Source organism: Capricornis sumatraensis, chromosome 2, assembly GCF_032405125.1.
Source record: "Capricornis sumatraensis isolate serow.1 chromosome 2, serow.2, whole genome shotgun sequence".
Lineage (NCBI taxonomy): Eukaryota > Metazoa > Chordata > Mammalia > Artiodactyla > Bovidae > Capricornis > Capricornis sumatraensis.
In genome coordinates, this window is record NC_091070.1 from 101,767,068 (window position 1) to 101,794,518 (window position 27,451).

At 40.2% G+C, this 27,451-nt stretch overlaps 1 protein-coding gene across 1 annotated transcript; it reads right to left on the reverse strand.

Annotated features, from left to right (window-relative positions):
- Positions 1-544: 544 nt before the first annotated feature.
- Positions 545-27,451, reverse strand: TBX19 (T-box transcription factor 19). The gene is made up of 8 exons (XM_068965976.1): positions 27,255-27,451; positions 18,685-18,949; positions 16,729-16,863; positions 13,675-13,736; positions 12,273-12,334; positions 6,097-6,288; positions 3,785-3,920; positions 545-830 (listed from the first exon to the last, which is right to left on the reverse strand). The coding sequence occupies exons 1-8, from the start codon at positions 27,449-27,451 to the stop codon at positions 545-547; spliced, it is 1,335 nt and encodes a 444-aa protein (XP_068822077.1).

Genomic DNA, 27,451 nt, shown 5'->3' on the forward strand with positions numbered 1-27,451 from the left:
TCTGAGCCAAGGAGCAACATGATTTCATTTTGTCAATTCTCAGTGCTATAACATGTAATTAACTCTACTTCTGTTAACTTCACTCCATGGCCTTACACCCTCTTTTGGTCTCAAAGCAGAAGCTCTGTGGCTACACATACCTTTAGGACTGTACAAAGTTATGAAGCAGTAGCCTTAGGCTAGGTAAATTTTGAGCTCACTTACCAGCTTTACACTATGTCCACAGAACAGGAGGGGCAGCCTTCTAGAATCATTTGAGAGTAAGGGTCAGGGCACAAGGAAGGTACTCAACGAACTTTTGTTGCCTAAGCATGGCATGGATAAGCTGCAGAAAAAAATGGGAGCACAAAGAGAAAATGGTAGAGAGATGCAGGTGACAAAATTAGCGTCATCTAAACCAAACCGTTTCCTAGGAGGCTTCTGCTACAACCCACTTCATTGGGTGGGGAGACTCTGCAGTCTGACTCACTGGGATCAGTAGGTGATTCTTCTAAGAGCTCTACATCTAGCAGATTCTCTACTGACACCTTCACTAGGATCCTGCTTAACTATGCAGTGAGGAGGGAGAATGGTGCCCACCCCTACCTGGGCTACCCCAGCCTGTAAAGGAATGTGAAGCCACGGCTGTCCAGGTGGACATGGCGATGCTGGTCAGCGAAGGCTCCCCCAGAACCTCCACACTAACCGAAGTGGGTGTCTGGGTGGAGACAGGCGAAGTCACAGCTGGGTTACCCAGGAGAAATGCTCCCGGGGAGTTGGCATGCACCTCTGAGCCCGACCCAGCAGGGCCCCCGCCACTGTTGTTGATGGTCCACAGGCATGGGTATGGGCTGCAGAAACACAGAGAGAGAGAGAGAGAGAGAGAATGGTGATGATACTCCCAGACAGGATTGCCTTCTGATTAGCACATACACAGTGCTGAGAGGGACACAAGTTAGAAAGACAGTATCTAGTCATGGCTTTATTTCCAGCTCTGACACACACTGGTCCCATTTCTGCAGAGAAGCAGCAAGAAGTAGTAGAATAAGCATACAATTAGGTGTCCTGAGACCTGCATTTTGATGCTGGCCCTTGCCTCTAGCAAGTTGTTCAGTTCTAACACAGCATTTTATTTCTCTAGGCTTCCCTTGCCACCTGAGTAAACGTGCAGGGGAGTTGAAAGGAGGCTATTTGGGCAGTATAATCTGTGAGTGAGATCTCTCACTGGCCAAGAGAGGTGATGGGGCCTGATAACCAGGACAGAAAATCTAGGTTTAAATCCTAGCATTACAGCTTATTAGCTCTGTGACTTTGTACAAATTATTTAATAGGTAAGCCTCAGCTTCCTTAGCTTCAAGATTTGGAGTGATAATTAAACATATCTTACTAAATATTTTTATGAGGATTGAATAAGGAAATGAGTACGTGAAATCCAAAACACAGCACTCAGTAAATGGTGATTGTTATAATTAATTCTTTCATTCCAGGTTTCTACCTGTCAGTTCTGGTCCCTGGTAGAAAGGCAGTGAACTGGACCACTTTCTTAGACTTTTCTATCCAACATCACTGGGTCACGAACTTGACTGTACACTGAAATCATTTAGCAAATTAAAAACACTACTGACACATAGGTTCTACCCCCCAGAGATTCTGATCTAATTAGTCTGGCATGTAGTACCAGAATTTTTAAAGCTTTCCTGTTGACTGTGATGTGCAGCCAATTTTGCACCTTAACATAGAACCTGGATTAAAATGACTGCAGTCAACACAGGCAAAATAACTTCCAGTGTTTTCATCATCACTTTTCAGAGTCCCTACTTCGCTTGATAATAGGCTCATTACCCAATGACAGTACTGAACACATTTTGCTTTTCTCTAGAAAAATATTTAGAGTCAGCAATGGGTTAAACATGCCACCGATGAAACCAGAGGTAGAAATGCCACCCTGCACTCTGCCATATTTCAGATTCACAGACCTCCTTGGACCATATGAAACCTGCAAAAACCTAGATAGGCCATGGGGGTTGTTGGGTTTTTTAGCCAGCTCAGCTTGCTTGGATTCTGTCCCCAATTCCCCAGTTTTCAAAAGAAATTCTTCTACACTAACAGTCAGAGACCCTTTCTGATGCTTCCTGGACTGATTCAAAAACCATGGGCTCTGAGTTATTTTATTTACTGTCTTAGCTTCAGGCAGTTTTTAGTGCCTCTGAGATTTAGTTTCTCCATCAGGAAAATAGGAATTTTAAAAGCAGCCTCATGGATGTCTTTGAATCCTATAAATGACTTACATAAAGGATCTAGTACAGAACTTGGCACATAATTATTTATCTAATAGCTTCAAGGACACCCTTTCCCTCACTTCCAACACAGCACAAATAAATGCATTTCCCTGAGGTCTTCTAGTCAAGCACTGTCCGACAGAAATATAATGTGAGCCACAAATATGAGGCTAAATTTTCGAGACACCACACTTGAGAAAAGAATAAAAAGAAACAAATGAACTTAATAATATTTTATGTAACTGAAAATATTTAAAATATTATCATTTTTACATGCATCAGTATAAACAATTATTAAGAATTTATTCTTTATTATCTACTGTCTTTAACATTCTGTGTGTTACAGCCCATCTCAGTTTGGACCAGTTGCATTACAAGAGTCCAGGAGCCAAAAGCAGTTGGGAGCTGTTGCCTTAACAGCACAGCACTAGATTGCTCAAGGGCCATAGCAACATCAACATCAAAATCAAGATCAGTTTACAGCAAGACCTGGAAGCTTGTTAAAAATGCAGAATCTTGGGCCCTAACCCAGACCTGTTAATCAGATTGTGCAGTTGAACAACATCCCAGGTGATTCTAATGCACATTAAAGAGTGAGGAGCATTGATGTGAATCAAAGTCCTATGACCCTCAAACTTGTTTAGACCTGCAAGTCGTAAGTCATCTAACATCTCCCCCCAAAACAGACAGGACATCTTTTAATCTTGAATTGCTTTTGGGACCTTCTCAAAACTCTGCCTAATTAAGTTGAACTTAACAGGACATGTATATATTGATACAATGTTATTGCTTACAGTACATATTATGCTCTTTTTAATTTTGGTGTTCACCATAACTCTACAGAGTGGCTCATATTATTGCCATGTTACAGATAAGAAAGTTTAAGCTTAGTGAGGCTAAGAAAATTTCCTAAAGTCACAGAGTCAATAAGTGAAACTGGGACTGAAGGCCACATTTGTCAGATTCCAGGCCCCTTTCCTTTCTACTCATCACACTGATTTCCAACACTCAGAACTGAATGCTGGTCTCTGGTATAAGAGTTATGCTATGGGTCCTACAAGATCCTCTCAGCCCGATTGCCTGGGTTGAGGCCCAGGGGCCCAAAATCTGTCCACCTGTTAGAATGAGTAGCTTGTGAGGATATAGACAATCAAGGGTCTTGAGGTTTCAGTGCATATTTGCACTTTTCCCTTTTAATTCCCTGATGTTCAGTATTTATTTGCTACCACCATTGTTCACAGTATTTCTTCCTGACTTGAGATAAACAATCTCAGGCCACAATATCTTTTCCCTCTTAAGAAAATACCAAAGTTACAAATGAAAAGAGTACATGACTGAGTAGAGCTTTCTCACCATACTTTTTCCAGGGGCGAAGAGCTGACCTTGTTATTTTCACTTCTTAGTGGCTTAGAAGTCAGGACAAAAGCTTAGACCAAGGCACCCCAGGAAAAAAATATGAATTTGAGGCCCCATGCTAAAAAGTAAACCTCCAAGAATAATGAGCAAGCTGCTTGTGTTGGTCTTACCTAGGCCCTGGATTGACTGGTCCGCTGGTGTGGGGTACAGACAGGATGCTGGCGTGGGGTGTGGAGGATAAGGAAGTCCAATTGTCAGCTCCAGAGAAAACTTGCAGATTATTGCTGGAGTTTTCTATCAAATTCACTTTGGAGAAATAACAACAGTTCAATTTATGAAGCATGGAAACTATAAAGATGGTGACCAATGACATTATCCTAGGTCAAAATACAACCATAGCTTGTGCCACACGTGCCAACCGTGTGTTGATACTTTCTGAAGGAAACAGGAGGGAGGAACTTAGGTTATTGAAGTTTATTGAATGTCAACCATATGTCAACCACATACTGAAAGTGAAAGTTTCTCAGTCATGTCCAACTCTTTGCGATCCAATGAACTAGACAGTCCATGGAATTCTCCAGGCGAGAATATCGGAGTGGGTAGCGTTTCCCTTCTCCAGAGGATCTTCCCAACCCAGGTCTCCTGCATTGCAGGCAGATTCTTTACCAGCTGGGTCGTGTACTGTTCATCTTTTCATCTTTATAACAACTTCTCACCTCCATTTTATAGATGAGGCTCAGACAGGTGGGATGATTTTCCCTTTTTGACACAGATCTAACTCAGGTCACCATGCTTACATCCCCTTTAAAATGGGCCATGTCATCATCCCCTCAAAACAAGCCTAAGGCCACCAGTGCTTCAGATGAAATTTCTGAGGATCAGGACCTATTTTTCTCAGCAACCCCAAGGAGATTTAAACATTTCAGGAATAGTGTCTTCTATGTATTTGAGTCTTCATTTGCACAAATAGTGCATAAATAATAGAGAGGAAGAAGGGAAGGAAGGAGGGGAAAGATGGGAAGAGGATTTCATGTACATCCCTGGCCAAGCCACTCCTTTTCCTGGTGTGGCCCTCAGCCTCAACTCCTGCATCCACCACATTGCCTCCCTCCTTCTCCTCTCTTTTCCCAAACCATTCCCAGACAACCTAGGTTCTCTCCTCCTTCTTTACCTTTGCTCATAGCACTCTCTCACATGGAATGCCCTTCACTTCTGCCTGTGTCCCATGTCATCCATCTTTCACCCCTGCCCACTCCAACCTTTATCCTTTTCTCCAAATCTCCAAATCTCAACTTAAGCATTAAGCCTAGCTTCCCTTTTCTTTCATTCCCATAGCACCATGGCTTGTGTACTTTATAGACTGTTTCTCTAACTTTAATGTGCATAAGAATCACCTGGGGATTTTGTTAAACTGCAAACTCTTTCAGAAGGAGAACCTGAGAGTCTACATTTCTAACAAGTTCCCGGGGAATGCTACAGGTCTGAGGACCACATTAGAGCTCTCACCATACTGTATTAGGATTAATTATATGTGTTTGCATAACCCTGAGATCCTCCAGGGAATAAATTAAACCTTAATCACCTTCCTTACCCCCCTGCCTAGAAGAGTGCCTGGTGCATAAGAAATACTCAGATGTGTTTTGTGTGCTGACCCCAGGAAAGAATCAAGAAGTAAATGAGAACCCTGCTCAGTTTCTGATATCATTAAGCTCCATTTTCTCCCTTCCTGGAAGCAGCTTGCTTCAAGGTTGCTGGGAGTAGCCAGCGATGGAGCACAGGGACAGGTAGCTGATGACCAGCAAAGTCATCTGCAGGTACAAAGCTCAGGATGTCCCTGGTATCCTAACACACTCCTCTGTCTCCCATACCATGAACTTTACTTGTTTCATTTAGTGTTAGTGTCCCCATATGAGAATAGAATCTCTGTGAGATGATTGGCGCTGTAATCTATTTTGTTCATGGACAAAACCTGGCACAAAGTCAATCCTTGATAAATATTTGCTGAATCAGACCAAAGCCTGGATGTAGAGTGAGCTAGCTTCCCAAAACTTCCTAATGGCTCTTCGAACTGGGCCCAATATTTTCTGGACTGAGCCATGTATTACACCTGTAGAAAAGAGTCATGTGAGGGCAATGAGCTGAGGGTCTCAGAACTCCATGACTTAACTTGGCTTTTAGAGATGCAGCCTGAAACTGCTTAGTACACCAGTGCCCTGGGAGGAGGACTTTCACACCCATTAGAAATTGGGAGACTGGTTGTCTCTCAGCTTTTGTAATTATTTGAAATAATTCTAAAACACTAATAATGCTATAACGATATAGTCAACTATTAGTATATAAACATCAAAATTTTAATATATAATAATATTACATATATTAGATAAGATGGATTCTATCTTCAGATATTTACTTCTACTAGTTGTTTATCTACTTCTTACCACCATCCACACCCCCCAAGGGTATTGTTAGCAGAATCACACACCTGAGGGAGAATGATTTCTATGCATGTACACAGAAGGGTAGGGAGCCTGCCGGTGGTGTCCTCGGATGCCAGGATAGTGCTCACAGCCATGGTGGGTGTGGGGAGCAGACAGAGGCAAAGGAGCAGTATACTGGTAACTGGTGTTTCCTGCAGTGCACACTCCATCCGGATTGGAAAAGATCCAGCCTCCCACTGGAAGAGATAAGAGGAAGACACAGAGGAAGACTCTGTGAACTTCCACACCAAAAATCAGGTTACCAGCCACTTTGCATAGATATATTTCTGTGTGAATGACAATGTCTACCTGTGTGGAGTTAGATACTACCACCTCTGCTGCTACTCCCCTTCCACGTTAGCAGCAAAGTTGGCTTCTTTGGAGATGGATGACAGGTCCTATCAAGTTTGGAAAATCTCTTAAGAAATGCTGGAATCACAGCTATATAAAATATTATTTGAATGTATAAGTTAATAGAAAATACAAAATTAAGTTGCTTCTGACTTAATTGGATTAAAAGTCAGTCCAAGAAGGAGGTGGCAGATGATATGTTAATCATTAATTAATAGCTACTAGGGAATGTTTAATTTGGTTACCCAGAAAGAATAGAGCCCTCCCTGTTTCTGCCAAGTGAGAACATATCTTTAGTTCTCGCTCCAAGCAAGAGGAGACATGATGCCTCCCATCACCACTCAACAAAAAGGATTCTGAAGGGAAAAAGAGAGGGAGATGGCTAGCACAAATTGATAAGAATCTTGCAAAACATTTTGGAAAACTGCAAAATATTTCACAGAAATGTGTTTGTGAAAGACCATCTCAATTGATGCAGAAAAAGCATATGACAAAATTTAATACCCTATCATAATAAAAGCATTCAATAAAGAATAGAGGAAAATTGCCTCAACATAATAAAGGCCATATAGGACAAGCCCACAGTTAACACCATGCTGCTGCTGCTAAGTCACTTCAGTCATGTCTGACTCTGTGTGACCCCATAGATGGCAGCCCACCAGGCTGCCCCATCCCTGGGATTCTCCAGACAAGAATACTGGAGTGGGTTGCCATTTCACCACCATACTCAATGGTAAAAAAAACTGAAAGCTTTTCCTCCAAGATCATGAGCAGGACAAGAATATCCACTCTTACCATTTCCATTCAGCATTGTACTAGAAGCCCTGCTGCTGCTAAGTCGCTTCAGTCGTGTCCGACTCTTTGTCCCTGGGACTCTCCAGGCAAGAATACTGGAGTGGGTTGCCATTTCCTTCTCCAATGCACAAGAGTGAAAAGTCAAAGTGAAGTCGCTCAGTCGTGTCCGACTCTTAGCAACCCCATGAACTGCAGCCCACCAGGCTCCTCCATCCATGGGATTCTCCAGGCAAGAGTACTGGAGTGGGCTGCCATTGCCTTCTCCACTAGAAGCCCTAGTCAGAGCAATTAGGAATAAAGAAAAAGAAAGAAAGAAAAGGCATCCAAATTGGAAATGAAGAAATAAAATTATCTCTGTTCATAGATGACACAATCTTATATGTAGAAAACTCTAAATATTCCACAAAAAACTTTTATAATAAACAAATTCAGCAGTTGCAGGATACAAAATCAACACACAAAAATCAGTTGCATTTCTATACACTAACAATGAACAATCCAAAAAGTAACTAAGGAAACAATCCAATTTAGAATAGCACCACAGTTAATAAAGCACCTTGGAATAAAATATACCTACATGGCAAAGACTCATACACTGAAAACTATAAAATATAGATGAAAGAAATTAAAGAAGATATAAATAAATGGAAAGACATCCTACATTCATGGATTGAAGGCTTAATATTATTAAAATGTTCATACTACCCAAAGAAATCTCTATCAAAATCCATAAGACACTTTTGTCAGAAACGTAAAGCAATACTAAAATTCCATGAAGTCGCTCAGTTGTGTCTGACTCTTTGCAACCCCTCCATCCATGGGATTCTCCAGGCAAGAATACTGGAGTGGGTTGCCATTTCCTTCTCCAATAAAATATAGATGAAAGAAATTGAAGAAGATATAAATAAATGGAAAGACATCCTATGTTCATGGATTGAAAGGCTTAGTATTATTAAAATGTTCATACTACCCAAAGAAATCTCTATCAAAATCCATAAGACACTTTTGTCAGAAACGTAAAGCAATACTAAAATTCATATAGACTCTCAAAGAACTCCAAATAGAACAATCCTGAGAAATAAAAATAAAGCTGGAGGCCTCATAGTTCCTGATTTCAAAACACATTACAAAGCTACAATACAGTAAATAGTATGTGTTCAGTTGCCCATTTGTGTCTGACTCTTTGCAACCCCATGGACTGTAGCCTGCCAGGCTCTTCTGTCCATGGAATTTTCCAGGCAAGAATACTGGAGTGGGTTGCCATTTCCTATTTCAGGGGATCTTCCTGACCAGGGATCAAACTCAATCTCCTGTGTCTGCACTGGCAGGCAGATAGTTTACCACTGAACCACCTGGGAAGCCCCTTAATTAGTATGGTGCTGGCATAAAGACATATAGACCAATGGCAAAAAATAGATAGATAAATTCCACTTATATGGTCAAATAATCTTCAACAATGGTGCCATGACTACACGATGGGGAAAGGATAGTCTCTTCAGCGAACAGTATTAGAAATAAACTCATATTACACCATATAAAAATTTTAACTTTAAATAAATAAATGTAAGACCTATAAAACTCCTATAAGAAATGCAGGGGAAAACTTCATGAAATTGGATTTGGCAATGATTTCTTAGATATGACACCAAAAGCACAGACAACAAAAGCAAAAATAGACAAACTACTTCAAACTTTAAAACTTCTGCACAGCAAAAGAAGCAATCAACAGAGTGAAAGGGAAATCTATAGGATGGAAGAGAATACTGACAAACTATAAAACTATAAAAGGAATTAACATCTAGAATACGTAAAGATCTCTTATAACTCAACAATAAAACAACAAAAATCCTAATTAAAACAAGCAAAGGACAGACAGACATTTCTTCAAAGATATAAAAAAAGCCAATATGTATATGAAAAGATGTTCAACATCACTATTCATTAGCAAAACACAAATCAAAACAAGATATCACCTCATACTATTGAAGTGAAGTGAAGTCGCTCAGTTGTGTCCAACTCTTTGCAACCCCGTGAACTGTAGCCCACCAGGCTCCTCCATCCTTGGGATTCTTCAGGCAAGAATACTGGAGTGGGTTGCCATTTCCTTCTCCAGAGGAACTTCTCAACCCATGGATCGAACCCAGGTCTCCCGCATTGCAGGCAGATGCTTTAACCTCTGAGCCACCAGAATGGCCATTATCCAAAAAAGATTAGGAAATAATAAGTGTTGGTGAGAATGTGGAGAAATTGGAACCCTTGTGAACTGTTCATGGGGATGTAAAATGGTGCAACTTGCATGGAAAACACTATGGAGTTTCCCTAAAAAATTAAAAATAGAAGTACTGCATGATCCATCAATTCCATTTCTGGCTATATATCCAGGAGAATTAAAGACATTTGCACATTTATGTTCATTACAGCATTATTCACAGTTGCCAAGAGGTGTAAGTAACCTAAATGACCATCAACAGATTATGGGATAGGCAAATTTGGTATATACATGCAAGTGAATATTATTTCATCCTTAAAAGGAAGGAAATCCTGTCATATGGTACTATATGGATGAGCCTTGAGGAACATTAGGATAAGCAGAAGCAGCCAGTCATAAAATATATATACCTAGCATGATTCCTCATACTAGGTATCTAAAGGCTATGGATATAGAGGTATAGAGTAGAATGGTGGTGGCCAAGGGCTTTGTGGGGAGGGAGATGTGAAGAGATGAAGTTTGGTGAGTATATGTAGTTTTAACATGCAGGAATTGGGGTGGAGGGGGCAATCAGGTGGTTCTGGGAATCTTTTGAACCAAAATATGCATGTGATTGACAATATTGTACTATATATACAATTCTTGTGAAGGTGCATTTTATATTATGGTTTTAAGCCACAATAAAAAATGTATTAAGTATTATGAGGAAAAGGCTTTACTTCAAGTGAATTCATGGGAAAGGACAGAGAGGCCCTAGAAAAAGAAGCACATCCTTTGGCCAACCATCTCTCAACTGAGGGGCCCACAGATAAAGATTCAGACAGGACCAGAAATGTTCTTAAGAATATTGACTAAGGATTGTCACCAACGCTTTTGTGATATGGAAATAGAACTTTTATTAAAACCATTTGCTTAATACTTTTTAAGTATAAGTAAACAAATTGTACAGAATTCATATTACAAAATGTAGGTCAGTCATTCTCAATAAACCATTTTGTTATCTTCATTTTCTCTTTGTTATATAGACATGTGGCACAAGGGATCACTATCTGAATGACAGAATCAAGATTCAGGTGCTCAGTAAGCAAAGCCAGGCAGAACCAGGCTTTTATTCATGAAGTTGGCGACATATAAGGATGTTTACTGAGAAGGTTGCAACACATGAACTTGAAACAGTGTGGTTCCACATGTGATCCTATCCTATGCAAAATAGCTTTTCATCCCAGGTCAGTTAAAAAGTGCTTTTCCCGGATAAATTGTTAGAAATGTGCCATCTCCCACAACTGAACCAGGAAGAAAGAGAAAATATGAACAAATTGATTACCAATAATGAAATTAAATCAGTAATCAAAAAACTCCCAACAAACAAAAGTTGAATTTTACCAAATGTTTTAAGAAGTAAACATCTATCCTTCTCAAACTATCCCAAAAACTGAAGAGGAAGGAATGCTTCTGAATGCATTCTATGAGGCCAGCATCACTATGATAGCAAAACCAAACAACAGCACCACAAAAAGAAAGTTACAAAGCAAAACAAAAAATAACATTGCAGCACTGCTTACAATAGCCAAGGAAATGAAGCAAATCCAGTGACCACCAAGAGATAAATGAATAAAGAACGTATATAGATATATATATATACACACACATACAATGGAATATTATTCAGCCATAAAAAATAATCATGCCATTTTCAAAATCATGGATGGACTTAGAGGGTATTATACTAAGTGAAATAAGTCAGGTAAAAAAAGATAAATACCATATGATTTCACTTATACATGGAATCTAAAAAACAAGCCACATGAACAAACAGAACAAAACAGAACAGACTCATAGATATAGAGAACAAACAAGTAGTTGCCAGATGGTGGGGAGGAAATAAATAGGTGAGGGAGATTAAGAGGTATAGAATTCCAGTCACAAATGAGTCATGAGGATGAAATGTGCAGTATGAGGAATATAGTCAATAATATTGTAATAACTTTGTATGGTGACAGATGGTAACTAGACAAAGGAAAAAAAAAGACTTCTGAGAAAAGGGTTTTTTTAAGTTATTTTCTGAGAATTGTTTCTCTTTATGTGGCTATACTGCCACTTCTGTAATGAAAAATGCATCGAACTTTACGGGAAGGAGGGAGTAAAGAATTTCATAGCTGGAAAACTGCAGAAGGGATCTTAGCAAACCATTATACTCTAAATTAAAGGGTATCTCAAACACTGATGCTACTGACCTTGGATTACTGCTGCAGCTTTAGAGGACTTGCTCCACTGTGGAGCCTCCTCTCTGTTCTGAGACCTGGAGAAGGTGGCACCCTATCAGGTGCATCCAGTCCAGCTGCAGAATTCCAGGTATATGACTCCACTAATACTGTAGGTTTCAGTCAACAAATACAGAAGTTTCTTCATGTGCAAAGCTGTGGCCTTTCTGAGGCGTGGCAATGGTGATAAACTCAAGAACCAGAAAGTACTAACAGCAAGGAAACCCCGAAGCAGGAGTGGAGTATCAGGGTAAAGCCTAGAACCAGAATGCACTTGGATGAGCTCTTTAGCTTCCCTGACACAAAAATGGAAGTCAAAGAAATCCACTATTTCCATTTTTCTCTCCTGCCTTGGATTTGTGTACACGCCCCCAGGAGCAGTGGTTCTCTCTGGGAATTCTTGAAAGGGCATGTACTTGTCTTGAGTGAGAGAAATAACTGTTGGGTCTTGATAGAATATTGGAAACAAGCCTGAAGCAGTCATGTCAGGTAAAAAGTCTGAGCATGATGGAGATGCTCCTAGTGTAGCCCCAGGCCCCTCCTATCCAGGGTTCACCCAACTCACAGTGAGAATAGGTCACATGCTGGCTTTCAGACATAGCTTCTGGAATATCCTTGAGGTGGTTCCTGAAAGAGCAATGAAAGTGCACCATAGCTGTCCAGCTTACCATTCACATCCAGCATCAAGTACACCCAAGATTGTCTTTGCAGAGAAATAAGAAAATAAAACACTTTTTTCCCCTCAAACTACTATCTTTCCCCCATTCTCCTCCTACTTTATGTTCTTGTGCAATTGCTCTTTGAATTGCAACTTTATAGTCGATCCAATTTACCGTATTTACACCTATCACTATGTAGCTTGATCTTACTGATTTGTGGTTAGTGTTTCTGCTTGCCACAATTCAAGCAATGATTACAGCAGCTAAGATTTGCATAGAACTTCAGGGCACAGTCACATCTGTGACATGCTAGGTCCACCAATTATCCTATGATAGAATATTACTACATGCTTTCGCAGATTTAGAAAGTGGGTCCCAGAAAAGCAAATTGACTTATGCAAGTCAGGAAATGGTAAAGCCAGGACTCAAAAGCCAGGATCTCTCTCTCTCAAAGTCCTAAATATTTTTATTACATGACTCTTATTATCTGAAAAAAGGTATTTCTTCTACATCATCAAAATTAAGTCAAATATTGACAGGACAGACCCCTGTGACACATTATTATAAATACCTGTCCATTAGTATAGAGCCTTTATGATTAAAAAGAAAGATTAGAAAGTTATAGGAGTTAGTGTAAAGATTTGAAACAGAAACAACAAAATCCCAACACTTCAAAGGAAATCATTCACAGCCCCCAGAAATCTCTGACTTCTGAAAGACATGAGCCTCTCATGTTTATGAATTACTCACCTTTCCTACGTGAAATCTAGCTTTAAAATTTTTTTTGAAATCGTACTACTCAGACAACTGTGGTAAAGGAAGATTGAATTATTTAAAATTTAAATCACTTAGTTTTTTTTTTTAATGTGATTATATTAGTTTTAAGAATCTATCATAAGACAGGGCAGATAAAACATGACCAGTTCCAGGTCCTCCTGTTGTTTGGCTGCTAAGTCATGTCCAACTCCTTGTGACCCCATGGACTGTAGCCCACGAGGCTCCTCTGCGCATGGGATTTCCCAGGCAAGAATACTGGAGTCAGTTGTCATTTCCTTCTCCAGGGAATCTTCCTGACTCAGGGATCAAATCACATTTCCTGCATTGGCAGGTGAATTATTTAACACTGAGCCACCTGGGAAGCCCCAGGTTCTCCTGGACCCCTATTATAAATGACAAGTAATTATAAATTTGTTTTATCTTGCTGATTTTGTTGGACACTGAATTAAATATTAAAAACATCTTTCCAAGATTATTATAAACTTCATATTTGCAAAGATCATAAGATTTCCCTGAAATTTCTCTACTCACCTTTCCTTAGCATCCAAGAAGGCTTTGGCAAAAGGGTTGTACTTGATTTTGAGAGCTGTTATCTTGTATTTACAAAGACAAGAAGTGTTAGTGAAAGTAGAATATGCGTGGGGAACAGAACACTTTATCTTCACCTGTGAATTTCTGTAAAATCAGAATAATTCTCCTCTCTCTTTTTTTCTCCCTCTCCACATTCCTTTGCTTCCTTCTGCACAAAATCACTACTGCACTGTCCAACAAGAAACATTTTATTGTCACATATGGTGAAAATGGCAAATGCAGTATAAAGTGAGCAAAGAAACAATAAAGCAACAAAATTGCACAAACCTGATGTGCTAAATCTAGCATTTATTCCATTATTCATTCATTTGTTTTAACAGTAATTGAACACCCACCATCTGTCAGTTACTTTTCTAGTCACTGGGACACAAAGGAGAGTATACTGATGAACACCTGTCTCTAGACTCTCAAGTACAGACTAGAATCAACTCCCTGACCTCTTAAATAATCACTTACCCTTTGGGCCATGTTTACACACACGCACACACACACACAAACTATCAATTCCACCTACTTTCACCCTTTATCTCCCCTAGGCTTAGCCTACTTCATTTTCCTTCAGAGCCATCTGACCAATCATATATTTATCATTTTCATCTCTTCTCACCGGGATGCAAGTGCCTTGAGTACAGTGCAGCATTACCAGCATGTAGGAAAACATCCAGCCTGTAGTAATACCCAACAAATATTTGCTGAATAAAAGAAGATTTTTGGCTCCCTCATCCACCCCTGTACCCACTCTCAGGGTGCATTTACATTGGCAGAGATACGTTGTCAGGAGACAGAGGCTCCGAGGTTAGAGTCTCCCAGGTTTGATTCCCTTGGGGCATGTCCAAGACCAGAATTACAGCATCAGGCTAGTAGCCTGTTGAAAACATAGCCTTAGCCTTGCTGCTAGTTCAGAGGGAACCCTCCCGCATGTGTCCAGGAAAATCTGAGCACTTAGCCAGAGGGCAACGAGATGACAGTTTCCACCTGCCATGGACTGAGAGAGCAGGCAGCATGTCAGTGGATAAGGGACATTATCCAGAGAACAGAGTAGGCCAGGATGTGGCCCCCAACTCCTCCTCACTTTCCAAAGTTGCAAAAGCCCACTCTCCCTTCATAAACCCAGAGGCCATCCTACAGAGTGTAAAAGGGGATGAAAGGCAATCTGAGAAACAAAATGTGTCAGCCTATAAAAACTGAACAGTATTTGAGGGCCTGCTTAAATTTTCAGATATTTGGTTAATTTTTCTTTCCACTGACCTGCTAAAGGGTTCAGCTGAGAGACCAGATTAGCTATAGAAAAGAAATTACATTTCCCTGCACATCATCTGTAGGCACTAAGGCAGTAGTTTCCAAACCTGGATGATCATCAGAATCCTTTAAGAAGACTATTAAAACTGGATTCTGGGTATTCTCCCTGGAGATTCTGACTCAGTTAGCTGGATGGGAGCCTAAAAATCTTATAAAGCTTCCAAATAAAGAAATGCAAATTAAAGCAACAGTAAGATACCATTTTTCCTACCCTATTGAATTATCAAAGCTGAAAATGTAGGTAATCACCAGTGCTGAAACTGGTGTGGGAATTATAAATGGATACGCTCTTTGGAGGGAGGCAATGGGGCTTTGTCTATCACAGTTCTAAACATACACTCTCCTTGACAGAACAATTCCATCCTTGACAGAACAATTCCAATTCTGAGTGCTTAATATTCTTTGCAGTATTATTTATCATAGAAGATAAAACAACTGGAAATGACCTAAACGTCATTTAGGTGGGAAACTGATTGCCTGAAATATAGTGTATCCTCTGCAATAATTTCAGAAAAGGAGATAAATCCTAATCCAATTTACATAGAAAGATATTCATAACGTACTCTTAAATACAGGGGGTGGGGAGAAATTGCATACTATTATGAACATGAGCCAATTTGTGTGAGGAAATCTATACACTGTGCATATTTATAAATGAACAGAATATGCGTGGGAAAAAAGCACAGTCTAAGCTATTATTTGTAGTGTCCCTGGGGTGTAGGATTCACAAAATAGGGAAAGAGTAAATTTTTGCCTCTAACTTTTCATTTCATTGTATAAACTTCCATACTATTTGTTTATCATGTGAAGTTTTTTTTTAATAAACATGTATTATTACCATTTAAAAAATTTTTAAGGGTGGAGGAGGGATGAACTGGGAGTTTAGGCTTAAATGCAAACTATTAAATATATAGAATGGAAAAGCAGCAAGATACTTCTGTATAGAATGGGGAATTATATTCAATATTCTGAGATAAACCATAAAAAAGAACATAAAAAGAGAATATGTATATATCTATGTATAACTGAATCACTTTGCTGTACAGCAGAAAATAAAAACATTGTAAAGCAACTATACTTCAATTTTTAATAATCTTTTAAAGTTTAAGCAAAAAGAATCCAACTGATCAGGTATCCTGGTGACCAGCAGTCCTGGAAACTCCTATAGTATGTGGATGAACCAAAAAATTTTGTTCCCACAGAGTTTACAGAGGCCAGATGCTGGCTCCTTAGCTGTAACCATTAGTGTGGCCCAAGTTAGGCAGGAAAAGATCTACATATGGCCCCAAAAGAGCTAACAAGTGGGACAGATAGTATAACACAAACCCAAAGAGGGTGCACGGTTGGATCAATTCCCACAGACTTGCTCTAGAGCAGGAGAGATGCCGAGCTTTGTCAGGTCCAGGGCCTGGAAACAAAGACTCCTGCATTTCTGCTGGTTGTATTACAATACACCACTGTGCCTTATTGGCACCAAGAGAAGAAACACTGATGGAGCTTTGGCAAGCAGGGAGAAGGAGGTGGAAAGTGATTACCACACTGTTTAACTTTGTCACTACCAAGTCTATCTCAGTGTATCTGAATGTTAGAAAACCTACCTTTCATCCAAGTTTGGTTATAGCAATAAAAGCACCACCCCCTAGTCCCACTACACTCCCCCAGGTGACATTTACACATACACACACACACACTCACCTCCTCATTCTGATAGGCAGTCACAGCTATGAACTGGGTTTCAGGGAAGGAGCAGTTCATCACCATTCGATGGGCATCTCCAACACGCACTATGTGAACCTGGGGTTCATATTTATGCAGAGAATTCAACATTATCTGTTTAGGTGGAAGAAGAGAGAGAACACACAAAGCCTGGGCCATCACAGGTTACAGATGACCCAGCATCTCTGATTAGTTCTAAGGTTAACACCCACCTCATTTAGGGCCACACACATTGATCCCCAGTCATCTGAGCTGCCACTGTCTCTCTCAGAAATTATTGAAGGGAGATTTTTTTTAGAAACTCTTAAGGAGAATAACTTTGGAGCTGCTTGTGAGGGTGACTAGGCACATACACACATAAAAGGGTGAAGGGTGGGTTGCCAGAGAAGGGCTGGTCTAAACAGTGTTCGGTTTTCTGCCAAAATCCTGGCTTCCTTTTTTTTTTCCTCCTATTTTCAGCACAACGATATGAATTTTGCTCTGTTAAAACATACTGTTTTTCTTCCTATGAGAAAGTGCCAGTCTATGTTTGATGCAGGATACAGAATGCTTGGGGCTGATGCATGGGGATGATCCAGAGAGATGATATGGGGTGGGAGGTGGGAGGGGGGTTCATGTTTGGGAACTCATGTACACCCGTGGTGGATTCATGCTGATGTGTGGCAAAACCAATACAGTATTGTAAAGTAAAATAAAGTAAAAATAAAAATTAAAAAAAAAAAGAAAGTGTGTTAGTGTTAGAAGCTCAGTCATGTCTGAATCTTTTCAACCAATCTAGCCCACCAAGCTCCTCTGTCCATGGAATTCTCCAGGCAATAATACTGGAAAGGGTTGCCATTCCCTTCTCCAGGGGATCTTCCTGATCCAGGGATCAAACCTGGGTCTTCTGAATCGCAGGCAGATTCTTTACCATCTGAGCCACCACAGAAGCCCCCTAGTAAGAATTCCTAATTGTCTCAAAATCTTGACAAAGGGCTGAATTACCTAAAAAGTAATGATAGCTGACATCTGCTGGTTATATAACATCCACTCTTTGTGATTCAAATCAAAGGTTTATTGAAAGTCTCCTGTTGTGAAAACTGGGAGAGAATAATAGTTTACTTTTCAATTTCCTGATTCAATAAAGAACTGGAAACTTCTGAATATTGCAGAGACTTAGGAAAATGACTTACCATTCTTAAAACAAGAACCCCTACATCCCAGCTGGATAAGAACAGAGATCAGAGAAGGGGTGAAACGTCTAAGGGCTTATGAGACTGACCAAAGTGAAATCTGGGGGAACAAGACCTCTTTTCCCATTTGGGTCTAATCCCTCCAAACAGTCTACATTTTATAAAGCAAATAACAACCTTGCACAGCACTAGTATGCGCAATCCTACCAGAGAAAACAAAAGAGTAAAAAGCCTCAAAATCTTGTTTACTCTAATTGGAGACCTTAAATAAAACCCTCTTTATTTAAGGTTTGTTTGGATTCTTTTTCTGAAAACCCAAAGCTGATTCATTCTATTGATAATTATCATAATGCCCAAGTAGAGGGAGCAATTATTTCATTTAGGAGCAGCTTTTTTATTAAGATGCCACTTACACCAAAAAAAAAAGGGGGCGGAGAGGGAATAATAAAACCCTGGTACCCACAAACATCTCCCTCCTCTCAGGCTTGGTAAAAAGCACCGCACACAAGGCAAAACTCTGAAAGGCCCCTGATGATTAAGTAAACTACTGCACTCTCTCACTCTCTCTTAACATCAGGAAGTCCATTAAAAACTGAAAGCACCAATTAAGAGCTGTTTATTCCTGTTCACATTTGGACTCCGGGGAATAATTGGCTTCTGTGAGAGAAGAGGTCGGTGAGGACCCCCTAATTGCCTAAATGCACACTTGATATTTCTTGATGGGTGTTGTGGGGCAGCCGGGTGGCCAGGCTACCGAGCATACCTGCCCACCTCCGTTGAGCTTATTGGTCAGCTTCACTTTGCTGAAGGAGATGGGTGCCTTCATCCAATGGGCACCGAAGTTGGGGGAGTCTGGGTGGATGTAGACACAGCTGTGGCTGGAGACCTCTGGCTTGCCTGCAGGCACCCATTCTCCATTGACATATTTCCAGCGATGACTGTCCGTTGGGACAAAGTCCAGAAGGAGTGAGTACATGGCATTGGGGTCCAGCCCTGTGATGCTAATCTTTAGGACTGGGAACATCCGTCTAAAAGAAAAGGCAGAAATTGAGTCACAAGGATATTAGAATGTTAGGAACATCTCTCTAGTTGTCCAGTCCTCTCTCTGCTCAGAGGAGACTGTCCTTGGAGGGCTCTGGTGGTGCAGAAAATGCACAGGGGGAAGCCAAATTAAAGAGGGGCCAGGCCAGCAACCTCGAAGTCAGCCAAGCCTCTTTTTATTATATTGAGGGTTTTTTTAATATAAATTTATTTATTTTAATTGGAGGTAAGATGACCCAGAGGGATGGTACAGGGAGGGAGGCGGGAGGCGGGTTCAGGATGGGGAACACGTGTATATTGAGGTTTTACTTTTAAATGTTGTGCTCTGTTTTAAAGTCTGAAAATCATTGATCTAGCCATTTGACTAGAATGAAATTCCTCCTGAAACTTGAGGTATTCTAGACAGGCAGGTACCAGGTCTTCACAGAGTTTCCTTCAAAGGTTTTCTCTCAGCATACGTCAGATTTTCACACTATTGCCACAGAGCAGGCCTTCTCTGTATCACAAAACAGTTCTAAATAATAGTAACAGTGTTAATACGGAAAACATGGTTTGTGGTAAAGGCAGTGAAGAGGGCCCTTGACTCTACATATTTAGACCAGTTCCTTCCCTGCAGGAGTTGTCAGAGGCTTTAATTCACCTGTGCACACTTTGAGAAGGGAAGAGGGATTCCGCATTCTGCACTTGTGTACCAGTGCAACCGTCTCCTCACTGAGCATCTTGTGGGAATTTGTGTTCAAGAAATACACTTTGAGGACTTCCCTGGTGGTCCAGTGGTTAAGAATCTGCCTGCCAATGCAGGGGACATGGGTTCAATTCCTGGTCTTGGAAGATTCCACATGCTATAGGGCAACTAGGCCCATGAGCCACAGCTAATGAAGCCTGCATGCTATAGAGCCCTCAAACCGCAACTAGAGAGTAGCCCCAACTCAGCACAACTAGAGAAAACCTGCACGCAGCAACAAAGACCCAGTGCAGCCAAAAATAAATACAATTTTTTTTAAAGGAAGATGTATACTTTAAGACATGATTATCTGAATTCATTGGTCCTTCTCCCACCCTCTGGGGGATTCCCAGGTGGCTCAGTGGTAAAGAATCTGCCTGCCAATACAGGAGACGTGGGTTTGATCCCTGGGTTGGGAAGATGCCCTGGAGAAGAAAATGGCAACCCACTCCAATATTCTTGCCTGGGAAATCCCACGGCCAGAGGAGCCTAGCTGGCTACAGTCCACAGGTCCCTGAAAGAGCCAGACATGTGGAAGAGACTAAGCAGCTGCAGCAGCAGCTCCTACGCTCCAAGAAAATAACAGCAAGCTTACTCTCACAAATATTTGGAGAAGCCATCTCATCTGGCTTCTGATTCTCTTTAGCTTATTTTTCCTTCACCAAGCTCTCTAAGTTGCTCCAATCTCCTCAAAAGACCTAGTTTCCATACAGACACCCCTACCACCTCCAGACTGCCCCAGAAGCTATCTTATTTGTCAATACATCTTTGAAAATCTGAGTCCCCAAGTTGAGAAGCTAACAAACTAGGGTCCAAACACTTGCTACTCAGAGTGGGTTCATGACTCAGCAGCAGCAGTAATCAGAAATGCAGCAGCTCAGATCAAACTCCAGACACACACAATCGAAATCTGTGCTTTTCAAAATCTCCAGTTAAGTCACCAGAACTTTAAAGCTTAAAACGTACTGGTCTAGGGTGTCTTTAGCTTTTAAGAAAGCAACTAAGGAGACATCCAAGGGAGTAAGGGGAGTCACTTGGAGGATTTGTGCTTCTATTAAGGTTGGGAAGAGAATAAAAAGGGGAAAACTGAGTATGTCCACTGCTAAAAGAAGGAGTCCAAGGATGCCAGGTATGGAAATATTAAAAGCATAATGGGTATAGATGAGGGACTGGAGGGTCACCAAGAGAATCCTCTTGTGCCCAGTAGTGCCTAGTTTTGAAATGAGATACAATAAGAACTGTCACATATGGAAAGTGAAGAAATTGGCCAACAGATAACAAGGGCTGGGTCTAGAGATGGACTCAAGCCATCCAGGCTCCTCAGTCTTCTGAGCTTAAATTACATGGGCTCCCTGAATACTCTGGACAGACAGGATATTTTTCCCCTTGGCTCATCACCTCATCAATACTTCCCTCCAACTCCTTTGCTGGGTCCTCTTCCAACTTAGTCCTCCAGCTGTGTATGAATAACAGGGATCTGTTTTCAGTAGCCCCTCTTTTCTAAATGCCCTGCCTTAGAGACCACTTCAAAACTCATGGCAAAATACAAAGAACCTGGGGGAGTTTACACCAACCAAGGTTTATACGCCAGTATGGCTCCTAGCAAGCATTTAATAGATGGCAAATAGATAGTACCTTTGAGTACCAGAGGCTGGATAAGATAATGAAAATGAAGCTTGGTGAGTTTAAGTAAACCAACTTAAGTCCATGTATTCAGGAAGAGCGAGAGTTGACACCTAACAAACTGAACTATAACCTACATTTGAAATCATTCCTCATACTCACTAGATGGCTATAATAAGAATAAAAAGTGAATAACAACAAGCATAGGTGAGGATGTGGAGAAATTGGAACACTCATACATTGCTGGTGGAATATACAATGGACCAGCCACTCTGGAAAAAATGTGAGTCCTGCAATTCCTCTAACAAGTTAAAATACAGAGTTACCATGTGACCCTGCAATTCCACTCCTAGGTGTTATGTACATGAGTAAGCCAACTTCTTCACTCTCCACTTTCACTTTCATCAAGAGGCTTTTTAGTTCTTCTTCACTTTCTGCCATAAGGGTAGTATCATCTGCATATCTGAGGTTATTGATATTTCTCCCGGCAATCTTGATTCCAGCTTGTGCTTCTCCCAGCCCAGCGTTTCTCATGATGTACTCTCCATATAAGTTAAATAAACAGGGTGACAATATACAGCCTTGACGTGCTCCTTTTCCTATTTGGAACCAGTCTGTTGTTCCATGTCCAGTTCTAACTGTTGCTTCCTGACCTGCATATAGGTTTCTCAAGAGGCAGGTCAGGTGGTCTGGTATTTCCATCTCTTTCAGAATTTTCAAGTCAGTGAATCCATCCAGCCATCTCATCCTCTGTCGTCCCCTTCTCCTCCTGCCCCCAATCCCTCCAAGCATCAGTCTTTTCCAATGAGTCAACTCTTCGCATGAGGTGGCCAAAGTACTAGAGTTTCACCTTTAGCATCATTCCTTCCAAAGAACACCCAGGGCTGATCTCCTTCAGAATGGACTGGTTGGATCTCCTTGCAGTCCAAGGGACTCTCAAGAGTCTTCTCCAACACCACAGTTCAAAAGCATCAATTCTTCAGCGCTCAGCTTTCTTCACACTCCAACTCTCCCATGCATACATGACCACTGGAAAAACCATAGCCTTGACTAGATGGACCTTTGTTGGCAAAGTAATGTCTTTGCTTTTGAATATGCTATCTAGGTTGGTCATAACTTTTCTTCCAAGGAGTAAGCGTCTTTTAATTTCATGGCTGCAGTCACCATCTGAAGTGATTTTGGAGCCCCCAAAAATAAAGTCTGACACTCTTTCCACTGTTTCCCCATCTATTTCCCATGAAGTGATGGGACCAGATGCCATAATCTTCATCTTCTGAATGTTGAGGGAGACGACAGAGGATGAGATGGCTGGATGGCATCACTGACTCAATGGACGCAAGTCTGAGTGAACTCCGGGAGTTGGTGATGGACAGGGAAGCCGGCATGCTGCGATTCTTGGGGTCACAAAGAGTCAGACACGACTGAGCAACTGAACTGAACTGAACTGAATGAAAACATACACCCACATAAAAACTTATATACAGACATTCATAGTGGCATTATTCATTGCAGTTGAAAATTGGAAACAACCCACATGTCCATTGATGAGTGAATAAATAAAATGAAGTATATTTATACAGTGAATTGTTATTTGTCAATAAAAATGCTACAACACAGATGAACCATGAAGACATTATGGTATACTTTAAACAAGTTTTTTTGGATTGTATAGTATGTAAACTATCACAATAAAGCTGTTAACAAAAAAAGTAAATAAAGAAAAAGTAAAAAAGTAAAGAAGCATCCTGGTTCTCAGAAGAACACATATAAAACATGGTAGGACCATTTGTTGCTTTAATCTCTAATACTTCATTTGTTGAGAATTTTATCATTATTTTTCTTTTTTATCATTACAGAAATGAACTGATACGCTATGTATTTTTATCTTCTTTATACCAATGATGTCATAAATGTCACCAATGTAAATAAATGTCAACTTGCCCAAAGTCTTATAACTAGCACTTGAAGCCACCCTGACTCCAAGCCAAGTTCAGCACCTCCTGCTCTCCTCTGCCTCTTTCTCCAACCTCACAAGGACTGGGATGTGATATCTCTTTACTTGTGGGCAACACTCATGACCAGGCTGTTTTCAGGGATGAGCTGCACTCCTTTGATCTTTTCTCCCTTTTCTTCCATCTCTGTAGCCACAGAGATGGCCAAGAATCTTTGAGAAGCTGAGAAATATGTAAACCAATCCCTATAGCAGAGAGAGAGAAGCAAATGTAGTAGGGAATATAAGTACTGCCCAAAACCATGCTTGAGGAACCATACATGCTTAGGATTGGCCATGAACTCTGCATTGTTTAGCTATGAGGCTAGTTTCTCAGTTTTTATTTATCTTACAGGGGATCTTGAGAGCCAGCACTGCTGAAAGAGGCTGTGAGGACTGAGATCTATAGGAAGAAAGAGGGCAGACAGGGCAGATTTTCTAGGTGGGGAAACAGCAGAGATGGTTAAAGGCAAAATTCAGGAAGTAAACTCTCTCTTTCCCCCCACAGAATTTTAATCATCATAAAGCATTCATCAGGGTTTTGGAGTGTGTGTGTATGCAGACACATTGGGCATGAATGTTTAGACTTATGTGAAGATGAGAGAAGGAGCAAGTAACCAAAGTAGCCTGGTTAGAGGCAGATCACACAAAAACATATGATCCTCATAAACCGCAATTGTAAACTTCAGAGAAAAACCTCCATAGACTACAGGGACATGGAAAATTCTTTCCTGATGTGCAACATTGGTTTCTCTCCTCTTGCACCACTATACCTTCAGGGCCCTTGTTGCCTCCCACTATGAGCATTAGCTCACCGAACCAACATCTCTAAATCACTGGGAAGTTCAACTTAGTGATCCTAAAATTTTATGATAACAAATGGATACACCAATTACATCAGAAATTCTTCCAATTTATTAATATCTTCTCAAGGCAAATTTAATCTGAATGAAATCAAATTATTCAACTGCATGGAAATACACATGAAATATAGCTTCCCCCCCACCCAAGGCAAATATGTTATTGTAGAGAAAACAAAAGTTACAAGAGATTTCACTTATTTGCCACTGAAATCTGAAATAAATCTTTTCGTGCAACCTAAAATACAAGTTCCTAGCTTAAAGGATGGAAATGAAAGGAAGTATTTACAAGCTGATGCACTAGAAATGATTCAAATGAGCTCTAAGGAGGTATTATAATTGTTATTGTTATGTCTGGAAGGCTATTGAATATCAATAACTAAGCATTTTCAATAAAAAAGGAGGGGAAGAAAAAAGAAGAGAGAGAAAAGAAACAGTAAGGAAGGGACAGGAGAGGAAGGAATGAAGAACCATCATAATCCCAGTTTCTGAGGATAATTCACTGTTTTTCAGGGAAAATCTCTATCACTTCTGATCAACGTCAGAAGCAAGCCTCCTATTTATGCATATAAATAGATGCTCATTTGAAAATGAGTCTTTTCATTCATCATCCCATCTATGCTATTTTAAAATTTGCTATTACAGAGGACAATTATGCTCAAGAGTACAGGAGATATCTGATTAACCCCATCAAAGATTTAGAAAAGTCAGAAAGTTAACTGACTACAGGGGCAGGAGGGTAACATGAATGAAAAGGGCCAAGACTGGGTATTAACTACCAGGAATGTTCTTCTTTCCAGAGAAGGGCCGCAGTTCCATCTGCCTTAGGCTCAGGAGTTGGTATGAAAGATAAGGATGGGGCATCTGGAGGAGACATTGTGGGTCTACTGACAGAGGAAAATGGGTCAAAAGGAGTGATACAAGGAGAAAAAAAGAGGGAAAAGAGAGATGAAGAGGAGAATAAAGAAGACAGCAAAACAAGAAAGATGTGCCTATATCAAGAGCAGAAAAGTGTTGTTAACAGTTTATTCTGAGAAACTAAACAGACTGAGAGTAATTCCAGATCACACTCATTCATTACCAACTGCATTCATTTCTTAGAGATTTGTCTTCCCTTCTTTATCTGAAATACAAAGGGAACTATCTCCTGGCAAAATCTTGACCAGGAGGGGTTCAGAGATCCTAAGAAAAGATTTAATTCACCGAGGAGGTAAAATGTCAGCAGGACCTCCACAGAAAATAAGAATAATCACATTGATCATAATTAGACTTTTTCTACAGAGAATAATTTTCACATAGTTAATGACTTTAAATATGTGAAGACTTCTTAACTTTAAATATGGAGAAAATTATATAGGTGCAGAAAGAGCAAGAGAATGCTCTTCTAAATTTGTAAAAGAATATACCAATATGACATATTATTAAGTTGAATCTTATAATGGTTTTCAAAATTTTTATTTATTCCTCATTCAAATATATGGACCATATTTTTACTTGATGATTATCCTTATTTTAATATCATATATGACCACTTTGACAGCCAAATAAATAGTATGAAGCTAAGTATTAGTGTAACTAAAAGAATAATAAACAGAAAGGTCTACCCATCATCAGACATCATAAAACTTTTAAAATTGTATCATCACTCATCTTTAAGAGGAAAGAAAGTATATCCAGTTTTAGGAATTGGGGATAATTCTTTGAAATTACAAACATGTTTTCTATTTCTTTTTACAGAATATAATGCGTCAATACAGATCAAGAGTAAGAAGAGGTGAAATTACAATTAAAATTATTAAAAATAACAAATTCTATATATTAAATAAATATGGGACCCATTTAGAGAGAGAAAATATAAGCATCAAGCAAGATTGATATTCTTGCTACTATTAGTAATCACAATTTATTGAAAGGCCATTATCTCTAGAACAATTTTCATTTATGAAGCAGTGTAATGTCGCACAACAACACTCAAGTTCATAATTTTCCCAGATAGAATGGTTCATTCTCTATGCCATGCATTTTATTCAGAAATGGAAAAGTGAGAAGTCAGAAATGAAAGTGCTTTTCACAAGGACAAAAGCCTGCCAGAATTTCAGCTAGCTTGGACTTTTCTCTCATTGGAAAGCAGAATTTCTCTCAAAAGTCACAGCCTTCGAGATTGTGCTAAAACTAACCATATTGAAAATACCTTTCAATGTACTTTTTTGACCATGTGAACAGAAAGATCAGTATCACATTAATATTGAGAGCTGTTTGGCCAAGCTTGGGAACAATACTTTCTTTCTAAATATTTTTATCTCCTTTACTAAACAGAAACCCCTAATATTACCTTAGATAGTCACTTGGCAGAAATAGATTTAATATAATCCAAGAAATGACAACAGAGACTCCATTTCCGTTAATCCCTAATTTGTTGCAATGAAAAAAACAGAAGGCATCTTCTCTTTTCTCAGTCAGTATATTATGGGTTCATTGACTGTTACTCCAATGGCTTTCATACTGTCACAAACACACACAGTTTCAAATGAACACTCACCACAAACACACAGGAAGAAGCAAGTGTAGTAATAGGAAATGAGATTAAATTTGCCTTTTAGCCTCTGATTCTTCAGCTTGTCAGAAATGTCTCGCAAGTTTGCTATACTTCAGACAAAATCACCCAGCTTCCAGATAAAGTTGCCTTTTATTTTTATCTTATCTGAATGGAATTGGGGTTCAAAGAATAGTAATCTGCTACCATCTGAGCCACCAGGGAAGCCCCCAGGATGTACAGTCAGTCAAAAATTAACATTATTTTCTGACATTTGAGTTCATTTCCCAAACCCACAGGACATGCCCCCCTTTACAGTAATTTCAAAGTATTTCTTCATTTAAAATACAGGCAAAACAGGTGGCTTCATGCTCCACTTCTCTGACGATCTCAGAGAAATTAATTAAGTTGGCTGGGGGAAAGCCGTAGGAGACTGTCCTCGGGAGTGTTTAATCAGACCCCGCTACCTGTGAGTGAAGAGCTGCAGCCTTTTCTATGTTCGAGGGGCCTTGCCTCCCTTGCCAAGCCCCGCCAGCCCAAGTAGAGCCACAGATAATCTCACCTGCCGTTCTTGGTCACGATCATTTCGTTAGTGACTTCCTTGAACCTCTGCCAGAGAGGGGCATCCTCCAGAATGATCTGAAGTTGCTTCTCTGTAGGGTCGCCTTTTTCCCTCCCTGCCTGAAGCTCACTTTCCACCACATTGAGCAGACGAGAAACAGTTCCATCACAGGTCTTCTGAGTGTCCAACTCACTCAT